The sequence below is a fragment of the Panthera leo genome, chromosome D2 (genome assembly GCF_018350215.1).
Source record: "Panthera leo isolate Ple1 chromosome D2, P.leo_Ple1_pat1.1, whole genome shotgun sequence".
Lineage (NCBI taxonomy): Eukaryota > Metazoa > Chordata > Mammalia > Carnivora > Felidae > Panthera > Panthera leo.
The window spans coordinates 7,326,000-7,347,353 of NC_056689.1; the positions used below are offsets into that span (position 1 = coordinate 7,326,000).

Genomic DNA, 21,354 nt, shown 5'->3' on the forward strand with positions numbered 1-21,354 from the left:
CAAAAATTTATTTGAGTTCAACATTATATCCAAAGAAAGGGAAGGAAATTCTTTTCATTCCTGTGTTCAGTGGCTTCCTGCTTCCAGAGTTTAGGACCTAGGCTTGCACTGTCAGTACTGTGGATCACTTGGCATTATTTTGGTTAAAGGTGGCTTTCAGGAGCTCGTCTGGGGACTTGGCTGCCTGTTTGTTTTTGTATTTCTAAACATTGGATCCCGCAGTTAATGAACTCTCGTTATCAGTGGAGAGGAGCTTTTGGTGTATGTATTTCAATTCCCCTTCCCCACTCCGTGTAATGGAATCATAGACTTTTCAGAACTGGAAAGTACCTGAAAGATCATTTAGTCCAACCTTCTCATTTTACAGATGGGGAGTCTGAGGCCTAGAGAAGTTAAGTGAGTTGAACAAGGTCACACAGGTACATATGGTAGCAGACCATCCACTATTTATGCCAGTATTTTCCTTTCTGGTTTGTTGTTGTTGCTGTTGTCATTTGTTTGTTTTAATCTCCCCAAATTTCACTTACTTCAGAAGTTTCTAGAACTGCCAACTTGTAGCATGTTGTGATTTCTGATGTCACTTTTCATTCTACACCTTCTTTCTACCTGTTTATATTTCTGGCTCTGGGTAAGTGAGTCTGGCTAGCAGCAGATGTTTCTCTTTTATTTCTTTTATTTTGGGGATGTTAATTACTTGTGATGTATGTTTTTGCGAACATATATAAATGGAAAGATCTTAAAGTATTTACTCTAGACATATGTATATTAATGGCATATTAAACTTTTTATGGCAATTACGGCATGTGGGTGAAGAATGGTTTGTAATGTGGACTTTTAAATGATCGTACCTGTTTATATCTCTATATTATCAAGCATTCAGTAAGTTATTTTAAGAAGGAACAAAATTTTGCCTCGTATCATTAATCAAATTTGGGTATAATGATACTTAGTAAATTAGTTTGTTTTGTGCAGGTGTGTGTATTTCATTCTTGTATGTTCCTCTATTATAGCAGGTATGTGGGTGGGTGTAGGAGGTGAAGGGGGCAGGGAGGGAATGAAGGCATAATATAGTTCTTGCCTTTGAGGAGCTTAAATGTTCACTGGATACTAATTTTTAAAAAGGTTGCTGTATTTCACTGTGTACACTGTTTGACATACAGCTCTCCATCATTTTGTGGTAAATCTTTAGCTGTTGTTAATTGTCTCTTAAGTTTTCTTTTGTAAAACAGGGATAGCTTTGTTGAAGAGAGTTACAGAAGAGATCTACATGCCTAGCTGATTCTTCAAATCTCACTTCTCTGGAAGTTTTTCCTAGTAATCTTATCTCTTTCTTCACATTCTGTCTACTGCTTCATTAAAAACTAAGGTTCTTCATCTCTCTTGTCTCATATGAGCCTACATAAAGTGAAGATTTTTAAAACATGGTATCTTTTAATTTAATTTTAATTATAAGAAAGTATAAATGGTCAGATTCACCTAATCCTTGTCTTAGTCAAATCCCATTTTCCATTTACGTATCTTCAGTTTTGGTTTGTTGAGAAACTTGTCTTATCAACTAACATAACACACAAAAGCTATGAGGAGCTTCATGTGTGTGTGTGTGTGTGTGCGTGTGTGATGTGCATGCAGTTATTAGAGAAGGTTGTAATTAAGAAGAGAGTCCTCATTCTTACCCTAGCAACCCTCCTGCAGATCACTTTCATCACTACGGGTCTCAGTATATGTTCTCACATACGCCTCATCCATACCTGCAGAGATTTTCATAACTTTTTCATTTTTTCATGATCACTCTTTGTTGGTTCTATCTTTTGTGGCAAATATCACTTTTATAGGAAGGCTGACTTTGAGTAAAATTTGTTACTGCTTTTGTTTTTAAAACCGTTCTCTATTTTTTCTTATGTATAAGAATATAAATATTCCTATGGCACAGTGCTGGAAGGAGTTTGACTTGTAATCACAAATATTGTGCTTAAGTCCTGGATCTTTGATTTGCACGTTGTGGTTTGGGGCAAGTTTTTCGATGCTCTTCTAAATCTTTGCTTTCTCATATATAAATTGGAGATTATATGGCTGTGACTATGAATTAAAAAACTCGGAAACTCCTTTGGAAGGTGTGCGCATCTGGTAGACACGTAGTAGCTCGTTATTTCCACTTCTTCCTCTTAACGGTAACGTTGGAGAATCAGTTTACGAAGGTAGTCCTTCAGCAGTGTTTGTTGAACCAAACATTTGAGCTCCTGAAAAAGCACAGGAATTTTAGCGAACTAAGGTTGTGCTGCCATGAGACCAGCTTCTTAGAATTGTTTCCTAGGTTGTTCCTTGTCCCTGCACCTAAATCCTGTCTTTGCATGATTCCTTATAAAATATTCCATTATGGATTCTTCACTATTGACCAGACCTCTTCTTTAACCTGTACTAAAGGAAGTATAAAATGTGACTTTTTTCTTGGTCAGTCTTCCTCGTACCTGTCACGTTTTTTATGAGTGAGTATGAAATTATTTAGTAAGGATACATATATGTGCATATGTCATAGCTAAATAATTTTTTTGAGCGAAACTCAGTATACTAAATTACACAAAAAAGGGGAAAAGTTTTATTTTAAGCAGTAGTATGAAAGCTGATTTATTTCAGGTCTGACGAATTAGAAACTACTGGATTCTAATTTGTTGATAATGAGTTCACTTTAATGTGGATTTGGATTTAAAACTGTTTAGAGGAACTATACAGATACTTACTTATAGGATTTCTTAAATGTAAGATACATGTCTACAGTCACGTATTTGAAACTCTTGGGGCCAGTTGTGTTTTGGGATTCAGAATTTTTCCTTTTGCAGAAGGGTACCATGAAAGCAGATACTTTGTATTACATGATACCTGGAGCAGTACATAACATGAAGTGTTTGACTCTTCACTCCAAGGGCATTAATTAAAGAGGGCATACAGTATCATTAACTCAGGTCAGGTTCTGCTACAATTGAGTTTGCTGTATATTTAACAGAAAGTGTTAGATGTTTCCAAATTTGGGGGTTTTGGAATTGGAGATTAAGGGATTATAGGCCCTTATTTGTTTTAAAATGCTAAGTTTTTGTTTTATATGATTTTTTAAAAAAATTTGGTTTGGTTATAACTGCTGTTGTAGTTACCACGATGCTGCTGACCACAAACTAAAGTATAGGGTCCCTTTTGGAGCCTCTTAAATGTTTATAAATACAGTCTGTTAATCATAAGTAAGCCAGTGCGTGATGATAAACATGTCACTACTGTTAAAAAGACAGCTTTAGCATGCTCTAAGTAGTGCTAAGTCAACATTTTACTATTCTATATTTATTTTACTTATTATTCCTTCATGACTCTGAGACTTTAATTAAAACTTGTAACCTGAGAGATTATTGAAGAAGATGACCTTTGGCTTTTCTAAAGAGAGAAAGGTCTGACTTAAAAACATTTTTAGTTAACTGTTGTTTTTTAGTAGATTAGCATCATTCACTTTCTTCCGTTACGTTTTCTTTGCCCTTATAATTTTACTATTTAAAAAATTTATCTTTTTAAGTAATAGTTTGAGAACAGTATGTATGTGCAACTCTGAGGTAAGGATAATATTGAAACTAGTTAGTTGTTTCTATATACTTGTGAAATCAAAAATAGATTCCATTAGCATGCAAAATGTCCATCCAGGAAATTTGAAGTTAGAGATGCGGCTGAATTGGCAATGTTGCATATTAGTGGCATCACATGTTTTGTAAGCAAGTGTATAATTGCATACACTTAACATTTCCAAGCTTTGGTTTCCTTAATTGTAAAATATTGGGATAATATCAGTACCTACTTCATAGAATTTCTAGGATTGAAAGAAATAGTTAATACAAAACAGCATGATGTGTGGTACATTATAAAAGTTCAGAAAAATGTTTGCTACTGTATTTTTTTTCACAAGTGTAAAAGATAACTTTAGATCACATTTAAACTTTTCTTTTAGGTGTGCTGAAAGACATTATGATACCGCCAAATTTAACTGCAGAGGTAGGTATTAACTGCAGAGTAATGTATTATGTTATATAAAACTTAAAACCAGTAGACTAAATCTTACTGTCATAGCAGTGATGACTGATCTCATTATTAAGTGAGATAAATATTTCTCTTAAAGATGGTCTTAAAAAATTTGCAAAACAAACTTAATTTTGCTATTGTGTTTTGGGAAGCAAGTATCCTATAAACCTGCCGGTACTAACTAGTAGGAAGACCAATCCCAGAGTAGACTGGAAGAATTTGGAGAAATTCCTAGACTAACAATACAGTGAAGAGAGGGGTAGACCTACGCTGGAGACATTTGGTGTAATAGTGAGAGATTATAGATTATAGGAAGGAAGCAGATCAACTTAATAATTCTGTCGAACTTGACCTAAAAGGGGGAAAAGATATGACAAATACGGACAAGAGGAACCTGGCAGATGAGAGCAGGGAGCTGCTTTCAGTGAGTTCTTCTCCAGGTGTAGTGAATCCTGTCTCCAAGTCTACATAGAGCTTCCTCTGTGTTTGTGGAACCCCTTGGGCCACGAGAGACCTGGAGCGTGGAGAGGCTTGGCAGGTCCTGCCGTGATAGTCAGGAGAAGGTAGACGCCGGGATCCCTTCTGAAAATCTAGAATGGACTTTCGGACGGCTGGTTGGAGAATTCAGAAGCACTAATGGCTGTGAAGCCAGGACATATTCACTAAGAAGTTTTCCTTTTTCATGACTTAGGCTGCTGCTTACTAGGCAAAGTGTGTTTTAGTCAAGGTTCGTCTAGCTTTAAATAGATGTTTAACAGATTCTCCTGGATGTTTTTGGGTGCCACTGGGAAGATGAAGATGGAATGATAGTACAGCCAGACCAATGGCCAGGTGAAAGCTGTCCTGATGACTCCTTGTAATGGAAGTCGTGTCTTCCAGAAGAGCTCACCTGACGTACGGGAGGACTTAATCGATCAACTCCTGTTCCACATTATTAATGACTTGACTGAAATTAGAAGGCATACTTTTCACATAGTTAGATGACACAGAGATCATTATATCCTCTGGATTCGATCAGGATTTTTAAGGATCTTAGTCGAGTGGAACCAAGGCAGAGACCAGTAAGACAGAATTTAATAGGGATATGTTCAAAATCCTATTTCTAGGCAAGTTAAAAAAGAACTCTCAACTCTGACTATAGGGAACAGAGAAATTTTGGGTTTTTATAACCCATACGAAAAGACCTGAAATTTCATTTGATAAACTTTACTACAATTGTACACCTTTTTATAAGTGGCTTTTTTTCAGTTTCTTTTGTAAATGCCTTTAAAATCCCATGTAGTAGGTACAACACTAACATTCGCAAGGCCATCTTTATTTTATTATTATTATTTTTTAATGTTTATTTATTTTTGAGACAGAGAGAGAGACAGAGCATGAGCGGGGGAGGGTCAGAGAGAGAGGGAGACACAGAATCTGAAACAGGCTCCAGGCTCCGAGCTGTCAGCCCAGAGCCCGACGCGGGGCTCGAACCCACGGACCGTGAGATCATGACCTGAGCCGAAGTCGGCCGCCTAACCGACTGAGCCACCCAGGTGCCCCTGCAAGGCCATCTCTAAATAGCACAGTTTGCATTTTTATTATATGCATTGCAAATTGCAGTCCTTTCCAGTGTTGATTTACTGGTAATTGATACTTTCTTTGGAATGTATATTTGTGATGATGTAATAGTATAAGCGTTATTACTCGTTTTGTCAGAAAATGCATTGAGAGCCCTGACAGGAAACCTGTGTGACATTCCAGGTCCTCCTCTCCCTCTGACACGTTGTGACTTGTGCTTGCTCTCCAGAGCAGTCTCCTCTTCGTCACGGGGGGGAATACTCGGCCTCTCTGTCTAGTGCATAGGTTTAAAAATTAATGAGAGACTGTTTTCTGTTCAAAAATTGGAAAATCATCAGACGAGTATTTTTCTCTGGAGTTTAGTTTTCCTTCTAAACATCTGTTAAGCTTATATGCAACGTTTCTGAAGTTAACCTACTTTTAAGAAGCAATTCAGGAAGGCCTCTTTTCTCATTCTGAGGTGATCTTTTTACACAGTTGCACAGTATCCTTTTGAAGACCATAACCCACCGCAGCTGGAACTTATCAAACCCTTTTGTGAAGATCTTGACCAATGGCTCAGTGAAGATGACAATCATGTTGCAGCAATTCACTGTAAAGCTGGAAAGGGACGAACTGGTGTAATGATTTGTGCATATTTATTGCATCGGGGCAAATTTTTAAAGGCACAAGAGGCCCTAGATTTCTATGGGGAAGTAAGGACCAGAGACAAAAAGGTAATACATTATATTAAGTTATATTTGATGTTCTTTCTTTCTTCTTCCTGGATCTGAGAATTTATTGGAAAACAGGTTTTTAAAAAGTTGGTTGGTAGCCCTCGTTTCTTTATTCTGAACACTGAAACCAGTTACTGCCTTAGCTGTCGTATGAGCAAATAACGGATTCTTGCAGTTTTTCTGTTGATGCTAAGCATTATCATATCATGCTAGTAAGCGTATTGGGTATTTGGTGTGATAAAATCCTTACAAAGCAGTACATTGATCAAAAGTAAGCTTGATACTTCTGAACGTTGCCTGAGAATAAAATGTCTTTGGATAATAACTTGGATGCCATCACCTAGTTTTACAGTACATGAAAACCATTCTTTAATATGAATGTTCACAAATACAGTTATGATTAAGATTAGTCAAAGGTTCTTCTCTTACTCAGAAGATTAAAGACTGTTGAAAATCAGTGACACACTTAATCTGTGTAGTATGTTTGAGAGGAAAACACAAACTCTTGGGAGAGCTTTCGCAGTGATTTTCAAGGGATTCATTTCTTTGGGTGGCAAGTGTGATAAAATATGTTTATATTTCTTACAAAGAGATTTTGTACAGTTCTGCGTCTCTGAGAAGGAAAAACCCAAGATACTCCAGTGAGAGAGAGAAAAACCCATTCCCTCGCAACTTTATGTGAAGATTTTTTTCTAGTTTTAGTAATGTTTACAATCAGGAAGGCTCTCTTCCAGTTTAAGCTGATTTCTTTTTAATTCAGCTTCCAAACAGAAACATAAGTGATCATTTCCATCATTTTAGCCAGGTAGTTGCATTGATTGCTGGTTTATTTTCTCCTTCCTCACTTCTTGTTTTATTTGTCTTTGTGACTTTTTATTTACATCTGAGGATGTCAGAGTACTGTTTACTCTCCTCGTTTATAAATTTGAATCTTACATTAGTGCTTGATTTTGGTGAATGTTGATTATGGCAGTGCTTTACACTTCTGCATGTTGCACATACCTGGGATGAGAGCAGTGGCCTGAGTCTTGGAGTGGAGGGCGGAGGGCCTGCGCTCTTTACTTCGGCTCACTCTTTCATCTGGAGGGAAATTGTTGCTTTTACTGATGAAAAATGTAGAAATGAATTGTTCTACACTGAAGCAAATAAATGCAGGGCAGCACAGGGAAAAGAGAATGCATGGGAAGAAGACCATAGAGAAGCAGGTCAAATCAAAGTACAGTTGCAGAAGTAGTGGTAGGAGTTGAGAACAGGGTTGATGAGCAGTAGGCATTTTGGTTGTGGGAAAGAAGTCCAGTAAAAAGAACTTAAAATGAATATAGAAAAGCTGTATAATGTGGAGCCAGAGCACTAGATTTAAGCTAGTGGCTCTGTAAGTGTTTATGTTACATACCTTCCAAAAATATGATGAAAGCTATAAATGGTCTCTCCCTAAAAATGTTCATGATATACATGAACATAAAATTTTGCTTATAGTTTTTAATTGCACTGAAATTTTTCTTAACGTGGAAAAGAAAAGGAGTCTTCATAAGAATTATGTCCCTTTTTTAAATGCAAAAAGCAGTGACCACTCACTACTTGAGAATGATGAGTGGATCAAGTGGTAACAAATTCAACAAAACTAAGGCTTAATTCTATTCAATAGTAAGTTTTAATGAAAGGGCTGCTGTTATTTAGATTTTAAATAATACATTAAAACTATGTCATCATCTTTTACTTGACAACTTAAAACAATTTTTTTCCTAATGTTTATGTTTTGAATTGGGGTGGGGGGTACAGAGAGCAAGCAGGGGAGGGGCAGAAAGACAGAGGCAGAATCTGAGGCAGGCTCCAGGCTCTGAGCTCTGAGCTCTGAGCTCTGAGCTGTCAGCACAGAGCCCGACGGGGGGCTCGAACTCACCAGGAGTGAGATCATGACCTGAGCTGAGGTCGGACGCCCAACCGACTGAGCCACCCAGGTGCCCCTGCCTGACAACTTTTATGTGATCTCTGATATCCAATCAATTTTGACTTTGTTTTTGTTGAAAACAATTACTTAAAACCCCTGTCTCACTAAAGAGTGAGAGAGTAGATAGAATCCGTTAGATTCTTTTCTCAGATGAAAGTAGGCTTGTGTCAAAAAATAAGAATTCTCTCCAGATAAATTCGTGTTACCTCATTTTCTTTGCCTTTAGTTAATGAGATCATTTTTGGCAAGATCTTGACATAACGCTATGTTAGGGAAGGAAAGGATTATGACTTCACATTTTAGTTTTAAGGTTGGAGAGTTAGACTGTGTAAATGAGTTTGTATTTTATCTAGTTAACAGCAGTTGAAATTTTTGACTATGGAATTTGTCTTCTGAAACCAGTGAGTTTATGTGTAGCAAAGCATTTCATAATTGCTCCCACTTCTTGACAAAACCTCTTGAGAAGCCCTTGATTGAAAGTCTTGGCTTTCCTGAATTTGGCAATTTTCACAACAGTAGATTTTTCATGACAGAAACTCTTGCTCAGGCTGTGATTCAAGGCTTGGCATTCATGGAGCAGTAGAGCACTTTCACAACAATAGATAAGATTTCTCTCAGGATTGACGGTAGAGTCTTGCACCCCAGTGCACAGCCGTGAACAAGGCGGTGAGTCACAGTGACAGGCAGAGCTCTGTCTTTACCCGAGCAACGAAACCAGATGTTTTGCCAGGCATTAGGGGGTACTGTCTGTCTGTGGAACACTGCGATTTCTTCAGCAGTGTTTTTGGGGCAAGGAAACTTCACCATTTTGAAAACGTTAATGTCCCCTGAAGTTTCCAAAGAGGATCCCAAAATAAATTATCCTTTGGTTGTGTTAGCATGCGTGTATTTGATGAAAACGAGTAGCTGGCTAAAGGGAGGTGTCATCATCCTATACTGAATGGAAGTGGTATTTCCGATCTTTTCATGCCCTGCTTCATAGTTTTAGAAAAAGAGGCCAGTTTTTTTTGGATTGGGTAAAATTGGTCACTAGAGATACTGCAACGGTATTATTTTCTGTTGCGAGCTCCAAACGTGTTTGACCATTTCCAAAGTATTTGCCTTTGCCACGTTCATCTGCGACTTTCTTGTTTGTTTGACATTCATAACCATCGGGATTTTGAGGTGGGAGTACTTAAGGTTTTTTGGTAATAGTCTGTCTAGCCTTTCCTAATCAAGCGGTGCTCTCACCCAGTGTCTCTTTCCCTCCCGCTTCTCTCCCTCCTCTCCACACTCACCCATACTCACCCATACACATATACATATGTACTTGGTCTGATGTAGGGCTTCTTCAGGAGAGTTGGCTAAATGCTTCTGATCGTGAGAACCAGCCATGTAAGAAGTACTTGGGATAGTCTGTCCCATCATATTCTGGGATAAAAGTATAACCCAAGGACACTCAAACAGTTTAACTTAGATCCAAGAGAAGTCTTCATGAACAAAAAGGACAGGTTTCAATTTGTCTTCGGAAAGATATTTTAGTCCTCACAATCTGATAAATATCCTCAATTCTGTTTTTCTGTAGAGATTTGGTAAAATGGCAAGGCCCGTGGGATATTATTGTGAAATAGGGGCCAGGGTGAAAAGGTCGCGAGAGAAGTGCTTATGAAAATAAAAAGCGGTATGTCCTAGAATGTGATAGTCCCCACATCATCAGCAGAACTGCTACAGGCACACTGCTTTCTTCATCCTCTTCGAGGTTAGGATCTCCCCCAGGAGGAGGAAGCGGGCTAATAGAGGATGGAGTTCTGTGTACTCCGTAAAATTGTTATGTTTGGCTGTTACATTATATCAAGACTCAGAGTTAAGTAATTTAGCCAAAATTGATCACTTTTAGCATCTTGGAGTCAAATCATCAAGATCTGTTGTGCTTATTAGTTCATGATTAATTAATGTTTACAGACCTTTTTTGGGTGAATTAGTCACAGGGTCTAAAGAAGTATGCTAATGTGCTCTTACCTTTATTTCTGTGTATATTTAAAAAGGCAAAAAAAAATTTATGAGCAGATGCTGTTGATGAAATTGTATTTTACAAATGGTCCCATTTGCATCTTATGTTGAAATAGCATTAGAAAGCTAGATTAAAGGGATACAGATTGTGGGCATAAGATTATGAATTTTTTTTGGTAGGATTTTTTCCTATTTCAAAAATGATAAAACTGATTTCCCAGAAAGATGAAGTGCTTTGATTAAAGGTGATTCAAACAGTTAATGATAGGGGTGCCTGAGTGGCTCAGTTGGTTAGCGTCCGACCTCGGCTCAGGTCATGATCTCGTGGTTTGTTAGTTTGAGCCCCGTGTCGGGCTCTGTGCTGACACCTCGGATCCTGGAACCTGCTTCGGATTCTGTGTCCCCCCCCCCCCCCCCCCGACCCCCGCCCCTCCCCTGCTCATGCTCTCTCTCTCTCTCAAAAATAAATAAACATTAAAAAAAAAAAAAAACAATAATAGCATTCAGAGTAAAAGTTGAGTCTCCTGACACATTATTGAACTTTTTTTCTCTACTGTCCCAGAACTGCAAAAGAATTTTGAGACTGTTCAGAATTAATCTCTGTACAGCAACCAGCTCTCCTGAAAGGTCATGTAATGCTGTTGAAATAGGCCTATTTTGACAAGGCTCATCAGTTCATACCCATTTTTGCTGATGTTTGGGCATTGAGTGGCCCCTGGCTCAAGTAGAAAAAAGGCAGCTTGAAGTGTTGGTCTTATAGATATAATGCTGCCAGCTGCCTTTAAATCTTTGAAATTTGTCTAAAAACTTTCCAATAATATATCACATGCTTACCTATTGGTTGCAGTCCTAGCGAAATAATATATTTTTAACCTTTAATGAATATGATTTCATCGTAAGAAATGAGCTGAGCTGAACATGGTAAAGCTATTGTTATACAACCGTGGGGTTCTTCTGGGGAAGTGTCTTATAATAAACAGAGTTGATTATCCAAAGTGGTTTTATTCTTGAAACATCTGCTAAAAATTTACCCTCTTGCAGTATTTCCTTTTAGTCCTCATGATCAGATCAATAGCGTCAGTTCTCTTTCTCTGTAGAGGTGAAGAGAGATTTGACAAACTCTCCGTAGATGTGCAGTTTTAAAATTGTGATCCATTATTACAAGAGGTACATATATTTGTTACCAGCTTTTCAGTTTATATAGGATTACTTTTATTAAAACATTATCTTTAGTGTTACTTTGTTTATATCCTTAATTTCACTTGTAGAGAAGCATTAAGAAGCTGAAGAAAATTGTGTTCTGGTGACGTGTACAGGCGAGTGTATTGTTTCTCCTCCTCCTCCTCTTTCTCCCCCCCTTCCCCCTCCTTTGCCTCCTCTTTTCCCCCCTCCCTTCCCTCCACCCCCCTACTCCTACTCTCCCTTGTTTTGGAGAAAGAAGAGCCAGGTGTCATGTTTTAGTGGAGAATTTGTGGACTTGGCAGAGACACTCCCAAAATAATCGGGGGCCATCTTGCCATTTTCTCAGCAGACTTGGGGCAGATTCGATGGCACAGCGGTGGGTGGGTGCCAGGCGACCATAAAATGTGCCGCTGTGTTAGTACTGCCCAAATAACACTCCGGGCTTTGACTGTTGCAGGGAAGTCAAAGTACAACTGATAACGTCCTCTGAAGAAAAATGTTTTCCGAGAACAGGATAACCACTGGAGGGAAAGAAGGGTCCTTCTTTTATGGGCTAATTTTGTAAGAAGGCAACTGGGTTACACTTCCCTAAAGGTCATTCCTTTGCATATTTGATCCTGTCACTTTAGGAGTATTTGGCAGATTATGTTAAAACAAGCTGTCAGTGATTCCCCCCCCCCCCCCCCCCGGCTCACCTGAGCATCTGCAGGCTTGGCCCCCATCTAGTCCTGTGCCTCCCAGCCCACACTTACTCTTATGAATCTGAATCCGAGTCAGCTCATAGTGTTTCTTATAAACTGTGAGTAAAGAGCTAAAGCGTCCTGCTAATGCTGGTAAGGATGTATTTGGGAAAGATTCCCTAAATTTCGGAAATCAAAGAGGCAAACTTTTGTTATACGACAGATGTACCCAGAATTTCTGCCACTCCTCTCTCCCTTGCCTTCCCCACTTCTAGAATGGTGGCAGGTAAAGTAAGCATTGATCATTGTTTGCTTGGATTAAACCTTAGGAAAGGTTCTTTTTTGTGTTGAGCTTCAGAGTTCTTTTTTGTGTTGCTTTCAAAGCTGTTATTAGAGATAAAGTTCCTTTAATGATCTTTGTATGTGACTTCATTAGCTTATGTAATGAAGACAAACTTTCAAGAAATAATAAATATTAACTTTATTCTAAGTGATCCCAAGAAGAGGAAATTTTCTAGTTTCTCTGAGGACTGAATTTTTTATGTCCTCATCATACAATCAGGTTAGTTTTTTTTCTAATTAGTTGCTAACTTTCCCCATATGATAACCTAATAAAATTTTCTCATTTTCTCCTCATTTAAAATAAACTGCAACTCTCCTCATTTTCAGTGAAACAAAACAAAACAAACTCCTAATGTAACATTCTTATTTTTTCTAACACATTAATTCTTCTGGGCTAAACTGTGTTCCTCTTATGCATGATATTTAAGCCTGTTATACAGTCTATATATTCATAAAATTATAAGCTCTTTATACACTGAAGAACTCTAGCAATGACTTACTTCAGACCTATTGTAATATAAATGATCAAGTAGATCTGTAGAAATCAGTCTGTCCTAGGTCATTTCATCTGCCTGTGTAATGACTCAAAGCCATACCTCCTAATCTCAAATCCAGTATTCTTTTTTTCTTTCTTCTTAAAAAAATGTTTGTTTATTTAGAGAGAGTGCACACACACATGCGGGTGGGGGAGGGGCAGAGAGTGAGAGAGCAAGGGAGAGCGAGAATCCCAAGCAGGCTTCGCGCTGTCAGCACAGAGCCTGATGCGGGGCACGATCTCATGAACTGTGAGATCGTGACCTAGCCAAAATCAACAGTAAGATGCTTAACCAACTGAGCCACCCAGGCACCCCAAATACAGTATTCTTTCTACATTACTGTCTTCTTCTGTGCAAAGTATTCTTATTGTTTTGAACCCCAAAGTAGAAATAGAAACTTAAAAAAAACACAAAAGCTATATTATATTAGCATGCTTTCAGTTTCCTGTCATAAGCCCAACTTAACAAAGCTTATACCAAGGAGACATGTATATGGGATTATATTACCATAAAAGCTCTGGCCTGGACATAGATGCTTAACAGGTGTCCAGAATCTCTCTTTCTCTCAACTCTCTCCTTTCCTCTGTATATGCTTTATTTTTAGGCAGGCTCTCTGCAATAATAGCAAGGTTTACTTTAATAACTACAATGGGAAGAAAGCTACAATATGAGCAGAAATTCCTAGATTGGCTGCTGATTTACCTGGATTAGGGCATGTATGCATCCCCGAACCAAACATTCTGGCCAGACGCTTGGGACATTTATCTAAAGCTGAAGAAGACAGTCCACCTGACTTCCCCGAAACCATACGGGTAATGATAGCTTCCCAAAGGGGAAAGGATGCTGTGCAGAGAGAACAGTATCAGTTGTCTGCTTCGTATTATTCTCAAGGATTCTGTGGTTCATGCATCACTACTTTTAATACATTACTTACAATCAAGTTTCCAGAATGAAGCACTGTTCTACTCTAAACTTTGGAGATTCTTCATAGATGGGAAAAATTGTGTTCTAAGAGGTGGTGACCTCTTTCATATTACCTTGTTAGTTTGTGTACTATTAATGAAACCCAGGGCACTGGAGTGTGAAGCTCTAGAATCAAAGTCACATTTAGGTTCAGGTCCTAGTTTTGAACAGGATAATTGTGTGTACTGGGATTGTTTTCTTATCCTTGAAATAGAGGTGATAGTGTCTGTCTTATACAGTTGTGGTAGTGTTAGGGAGGTATGTAAAATGTCTGGCACTTAGTTTAATATACAGTAACTACTGTTATATGTTGTCATTGTAATAATAGCCATTCCTAGGAGCTAGATTTCTTCCTTTGTTGAAACATTGTGAAACAGATTTTCAAGCTTCAAGCAAGCACTATTATTTTAAAGCATCAACATTATTTCTTAGTTTAGAAGTGCTAGTGAAACGTTTACTGAGGTATAAAATTACTTTTTAAAAAAATTTTTTTTTTTTAACGTTTATTTATTTTTGAGACAGAGAGAGACAGAGCATGAACGGGGGAGGGTCAGAGAGAGGGAGACACAGAATCTGAAACAGGATCCAGGCTCTGAGCTGTCAGCACAGAGCCCGACGCGGGGCTCGAACTCACGGACCACGAGATCATGACCTGAGCCGAAGTCAGCTGCTTAACCGACTGAGCCACCCAGGCGCCCCTAAAATTACTTTTTTAACTGAGGAATCTAGATTATGAATTCATCTTAGAGAAAATGATCTGAAGGTCCCAATGCACAGAATATGAGCAAAACATTGCATATCTTGTGTTCTGGTATCCAGGTGGTGTTCTGACCTGGAAGCACTATGACAGTATTCTAGGTTTGAAAGGTGTGTGTAACCTATACTTTTAAGTTTCTGTTTTTTAAGAGATTAATCACATACAAGGGGCTTACATCAAACAATTCAGGTTAGAAAAATAAGTGGTCTATTAAACATACAGCAGGCAAATGTAAATTTCAAAAGCAGATGACAGAATATCATTATCAGTGCATTTACGACAAGATGTATAAAACTAGATCAAGTATGTCATTTTGTATTAACACAGGGAGCACTCCACAGTGAAGACAGAGCGGTATGAACTCTTATGTGCTAAGCATAACATCAAATGTAGTAAGCATACGCTGGGAGAAATGAAGAAAAAATTGACAGTAAAGGAGTGATAATAGGAATCTTTAATCTACTTGAGGATCAAGAAGGTACACAATAAGAGCTATAGATGACTCGAATAATATATTAAAAATTAGCCCATAAAATGTATCTTTTTTTCCTTTTTTGTCATCCACAAAACAGTTACAAAAGATTAATAATTCATTAGGCCAACTACAAAGAAAATCTCCTCTCCAAGTAGAATTATATAAACCCCATTCCTTGATTATACTTCAGTAGAGCTAGAGATGTTTTTACAAAGTTTAAATCAACCATTTGGAAATTTAAAACCAGTTACTTTAAATAACCTTGGGTCAGTGGAGAAATACAAATAAAGATTATTAAGATAATAACAAGTAGGAAAGAGGGATTAGTAAAGATGGAAATCTAAATTTGTGAGGTAGTAAACAGTAAACCATTTGCGCTGACAATCTCAAACACTTGACTGTATGAAAATGCCAGTAAAATCAATACATCTCTTTTAAAGCTCTTTTCAACGAAAAAGGAGAGGGAGGGGAAACAAAAATTATAATTAAGTTTGATAAAGGTGATGAAACTACAAGGTGCAGGTAACTAAATTATATCTAGGTGTGTGCTAATGAATTTGCAATTTTCAATTGGAAGCAGGCAGTTTTCAATGAACATCACTGCTTGAAGATGAAATACAAAATTTAAACAGGCCATCCACGAATCTAAATGTATAGGAGACCTCAAGGTGTACCTGATCTGAATTGCATTTCAGGTGGCTGCTATCAAACCTGGAAGTATCAAATAATTATATCATCTAAGTTGGTCTAGATGTTAGAAAATATGTAAAACTTCCCAGATTTTTTTATGTTGTTACGGAATTACAATGTGTGATAAATTTTCTTATTTAGGTAGGCACTGGGAAACCATTTAGCATTTTGAATTGTCAGTGTGATTAATCTTACAGTTTGTAAAATTAATCACAGAGTGGTGTAAAAATAGATTGGAGAATAGATAAATCAGAGGCTGCTAATCAGTTGGCTATTGCAAAATTTAGAAGGTGGCTGAACCAGAATAGCCACAGAAAATTGGAACTGGTATTTGGAGAGGTATTTCACAGTCAAAATCAGGACTCTGGCATCGGAATAGATGTGTAAGAATCTACAACGTATATTCTAAATGAACTTAACCTCCGGTTTGCCTTTCATTTTGTGTGTACTCTGTGTGTGTGTGGGGGGGGGCGGTGTTTGTGTTTGTGTATTGTGTGCATATGCCAGGTGGTTGATACACCTACTAATCTCTGCCTTTACTCTGCTGCCTGGAGCTTTCCTGTACTGCTGGGGTTTCCTTACCTTTTTTTTCTATAACCCTGTGTATATCACTACTGTCTCTCAGATTCTCGGCTTTAGTCTAGCAGGAAGAAGATGGCAGGATCGTATCAGAGGTTGAGTGTAAACTCTGGAGTTGGAGAACCAGGATGAAATTTAGTGCCATTACTTGTAAGATGTGTGACCCGACCTCATCTATAGAATGGTGTTACCGATAATACCCACTTCCTGAGTACTAAATTATATTTATGAAAATACTTAGAACAAAGCAAAGAACATGGTAAGAGTTCAATAAACAATAGTGGTGGTGGTATTAGAAGAGGTTTTGGGTTCAGGTGCTGGAGAAAATAGTGAATATCATTAATAGAAATAACAAGAGGTTGGAAGAATATGAAAGCTTCGGTTTTTGGGTATGGTGTGTTTTAAATGCTTCTAAAGTTTTTGGCTAGAAGTGTCCAGCCAAGTATTGGAGATTCTGTATTGGGCGTTGGGAATGAAGTCATATTGAGAGACACAGGTTTTGGAGTTAATGTTTAAGATCGATAAGTAAACTACTATAAATAACAGAGGATTGACAAAGAGGGGCTCTCTAAGATCAGATTTTTGAGGTATGCCTACCTTTAGGGACAAGAAGAAACAAGATAGCCAGTAAGGATAGGAGAAAACCTTTAGAGATTGGGTCCTGTGACAGGCAGAGAATTTTCAAAATGGCGACAAAAAGTGATCCAAGATGGGACTAAGAAAATAGTAGGAAATGACCATGAAGAAATCAGCCTCATAATAACAGATTCCTATGAGGTAAGGAGTGGAGGCTTACCTTTGGGAGTTGTTTTTTGTTGTTTTTTGTTTTTGTTTTTTTAAGAGAGAGAGCGAGAGAGCGTGCACATGAACAGGGGAGAGGGGCATAGGGAGAGAGAGCAAGCATCTCAAGCAGGCTTGACACTCAGCGTGGAGCCTGACACAGGGATCGATCTTATGACTCTGGGATCATGACCTGAGCTGAAATCAAGAGTCGGATGCTCAGCTGACTGAGCCACCCAGGCATCCTCTTTTCAGAGTTTGTATAGAGAAAGAGGATGTCAATTTGAGAGAGATACAAGATCTGGGGAAAGTGTGAATTTTCAGTCTTTAAATTGTTTGTTTTGGATAAAGAATGAGGGTTACCTGAGCTGATTATTTGGAGGAAACAGGTAGAGCAGAGGCAAATGCCAGAGAGGGGTTAATTAATAGAGCGATTGCCAATATGGAACCTAGGCGAACATGAAGAGACACTTGTATAAAATATCAGGAGTAAAGAAATTTTAAGATGGGAGAAGGGAATTTGGTGAGTGCCCACACTGGATGACCTAAGGGTCCCCAGTGAAATAGGAGCTAAATTCATTGAGGATGATGTATGGGACAGCATGGAAAGAGAGTGGTTCAACAGAGTGCTGAAATCCCTGTGGTCGAGAGTTTAATCCGTGCGTGCCAGAAGAACGAGGTATTGAATGATGGAAATCAGGATCAGGGAGACCGAGTAAAGACTGTAGAAAGTGGCTGAACAACAGTGGGAGGAACACCAAGCCGCCTCCTGAACCCTTCCTCCTGGTCTGTGAGCGTCAGGGGTTCGGAGAATCGAGAATCGAGGACTGCCTTTTGAGAGGATGGCCAGGAATGTGGTATTAAGTAGATCTGAAGAATGCTAAGTATAGCCAAAATTAGAATGTTTTAGAAGTTATATTTGAGGATGAAAAGGTTAAGAATATAAGTAATTTTCTTCCCGTTTAGAGTGGGTCATTAGTGGTAGAGGGTGGAAATAACTTTTAGGATATAGTTATAGACCAGTTTAAGCTTAAGTGTTCTTGGTTCATTTAAATGAAAAGTGGACATTTTGAAAACATGTAGTATTTTTTAATCTCCAGGAGCTTTAAAGGTTAGCCCACTTTTCATATGTGTAAAACAAATTTTGAAGAGCCTAAAAATGTTCATTTCTTAGAGTTTAAAAGAGATATTTTATATGAAGTCTTTATATTCAAAATGCTATAGGTAAAACATGCCCATAAGCCATTATTTTCAGTATATGAATTCAGGAAATACAATATTTCAAGTGTTATAAATTTGCATTGTCAATTTAGTACAGAAGTTGCATTCACTCATTTCAAAATCTAGATAACAGTTTGATTCATTGTACCGTTAATTAAATTTTAGTAAGTGTGCATCGTGGCCATGAGAGATGAGAAGAGAGAGGACACATTGAGGCCTGGGGTCCGTACATATTTGAGCCTTCCTACTTTGTTATGTCTGCTAATCCGAATATAGTGAATTGGAGGTGCTGGTAGGTAGGAATTACAAAGTTAAGTCGCGGAAGCTTAGTCATGCGTAATTTGATGGTAAAGTCATTAATTAAATTTAAATTGTGCTTTTCAGTGTTTTTCTTTGAATCGTGTCAGTAATTTGGTTCGGCTTGTATTTAGACACAAGTATTCACGCGGTGTTGACATCTAACACATTCATACATTCTTTCTCTATACATGTGCCTAGCCCTTTGGGTAAGGATTGACTCTGTATATAAACAGCTGCATTATAGATATGCTACCAATTACTTGCTACTTGAGAAAAATTAAAGCTTTGAAAACCTTTAAATTATTCATACAAACTTATACCAAGAAGATAAAGAGGAAGAGGTCATCTGTCATTCCACTGAACCCCAACAAATAATTTGACAACTTGGTCTTCTTATGGACTTCCATTGATTGAATTTTGTAGATTTAAATTTAATTTATAGACTGGATCATAAATTCACATGGTTCAAAAAAGATTCCTTCCTGCCCAGCCGTCTTCCGTCTGCTATTTTCCCCCAACCTGCTTTGCAATTCTGTGTTTTATCTTGATAAAGTGTGTTGTTTGCCAAAGTAGGATTAAATAATGTGATAAGCCATTTTAAGTTTAAACACTTGTAAACTTTAACAATGATTTTAACATTAATTTTTATAGCAGCTTTTCACAGTAATACTATTTCACTGCTATTTCTTTAAGAAAATACTGTACACGGGACTAAAATTCCATTTCTTCTAAAATTGTACTTTAAATATAGATAGAATTTCTAAAACCACTAATTAGGATTTGCATAACGTTTTGTCAGTTTAGCATGCTTTTGTGTAACTGCATGTAGTGTTTAATCCTCGTGAGAATCCTGTGAAGAAGATAGGCCGTTTATTAACTGTCTTCATTTTTCCAAGGAAACAAATCAGAGTTTGTATTTTGACTGTCAGCTTTCAATCCAAGTCTTCTGATTGTATGGTCTTTGCACTGGAGCCAAAATCTTAAATCGTTTGTCCTGATTTGAAATGGCTTTTATCCATTTTTGACATTTTATATATTTTTTAATTGTAATGAACTTATGCTAACTTTTAAAAATTACTGAGAATACTACAGTGAATACCTGTTTACCTGCTATTCTGTGTATCTGTCTTTAAACTCATAAACGTACTTTATTAAAAGCATTTGTGTCCAGAGTTCTTAACACATTAGGAAATTTAGATAACAACTTACAAAATACTGCTCATTCTTTTTTCTCTTGAATATACTTTTAACTTTTTTGCAAGTCACTTTTAACTGTCAGACAGCTTAATGTTACTATTTGCCTTTTATTTCTAAGTTAAAATGCTTAAGATTTTTCTGAAGTCACACATGTAATAGGAAAAGAAACCTTAAATAAGTACCCTAATGCCTCATTTATTCTGCATCACTAATGAATGCATGGCTGCGCACATTAGATTTTTTCTTTAGATAAGTGGGGTTTTTTTAATAGCACATGAATTAAATATATTTTTAGCATTTGTAATACTTAAGTTTTCTCAAACATTATGTCTGTCCCTGGTTTCTTCCGCAAAGAGATACGTGCAGCTTGGGGACATCTTGAGGAACCTCTGTTGTGGAACTCTTGTCTCCGTTTATGCCAGCCACATGTTCCTGGATTTGTTGGGGTCTGTGGCCATCACTTTTTGCTGCTACTGTTTCTGTCTCTTAAAGGCACTGTGCCTTCATGTACGCTGCTGATTCTGATATACTTTTGCCTGAAAAATAACCAAGCTTTTGAGGAATTGTGCGTTTAATAAAAGTCCATACATTTTTACGGGAGGCCCTGTGTGTAAAGACACAGCTGCAGTGGCCTTTGCTTATCGGGTTCCTGGGCCGGGGAATTGCTGTGACCATTGAATAAATGAGGGTATTGTGATAACTATATTTTAAGGGAGAAAAGTTCTTCTCGTATTTTCCTTTGTACCGATGTTGCTCTGGTTTACTGTGTTGTTGAGGTGGATTTAAATATTAATCATTTAAGGTCAGATTTTTAATGTGTGTATGTTCTTCAGTGGGCACAACCCATGTAACCATAACAATTTAGTGAAATAACTATAATGGAATTTTTCTTTTGAATGTGGCTTTTCTTTCTTTTTTTTCCTGTCCACCAGGGAGTAACTATTCCCAGTCAGAGGCGCTATGTTTATTATTATAGCTACCTGTTAAAGAATCATCTGGATTATAGACCAGTGGCACTGTTGTTTCACAAGATGATGTTTGAAACTATTCCAATGTTCAGTGGCGGAACTTGCAGTAAGTGCTCTAAATTCTCATCCTTCCGTGTATTGGAACACTTTTCTGAACATATGTAGAAGTTTACATAAAAATCTAGACAGAAACAACACTTAACATTTATGCAGGGGCATATATGTCTGAACTATCCAGACTAATTAAGTAGCTCAATTTAGCACATTGGACTAAGAAAGCCAATAAATATAATGTCTTGGAAGCAAAATTATATTTATGAAAGAAACATTCTTTGCTGCATCTACCAAATGCAGCCTAAATTGTGATCAGGTAACTGGAAAACCTATCCCGTTAGAGATGTACCATCAGAGTGGCGGTGGGATT

General features: G+C 37.6%; 1 protein-coding gene across 3 annotated transcripts in view; it reads left to right on the forward strand.

The window, feature by feature from the left end:
* PTEN (phosphatase and tensin homolog) overlaps positions 1-21,354 on the forward strand; it is a 92,062-nt gene that overhangs the window by 57,061 nt on the left and 13,647 nt on the right. For all 3 annotated transcript variants that reach the window (XM_042909404.1, XM_042909405.1, XM_042909406.1), the window contains exons 3-5: positions 3,977-4,020; positions 6,085-6,323; positions 20,895-21,036. In XM_042909404.1, the coding sequence (XP_042765338.1) occupies positions 3,977-4,020; positions 6,085-6,323; positions 20,895-21,036 (425 nt within the window). The remainder of the gene's footprint in view (positions 1-3,976; positions 4,021-6,084; positions 6,324-20,894; positions 21,037-21,354) is intronic.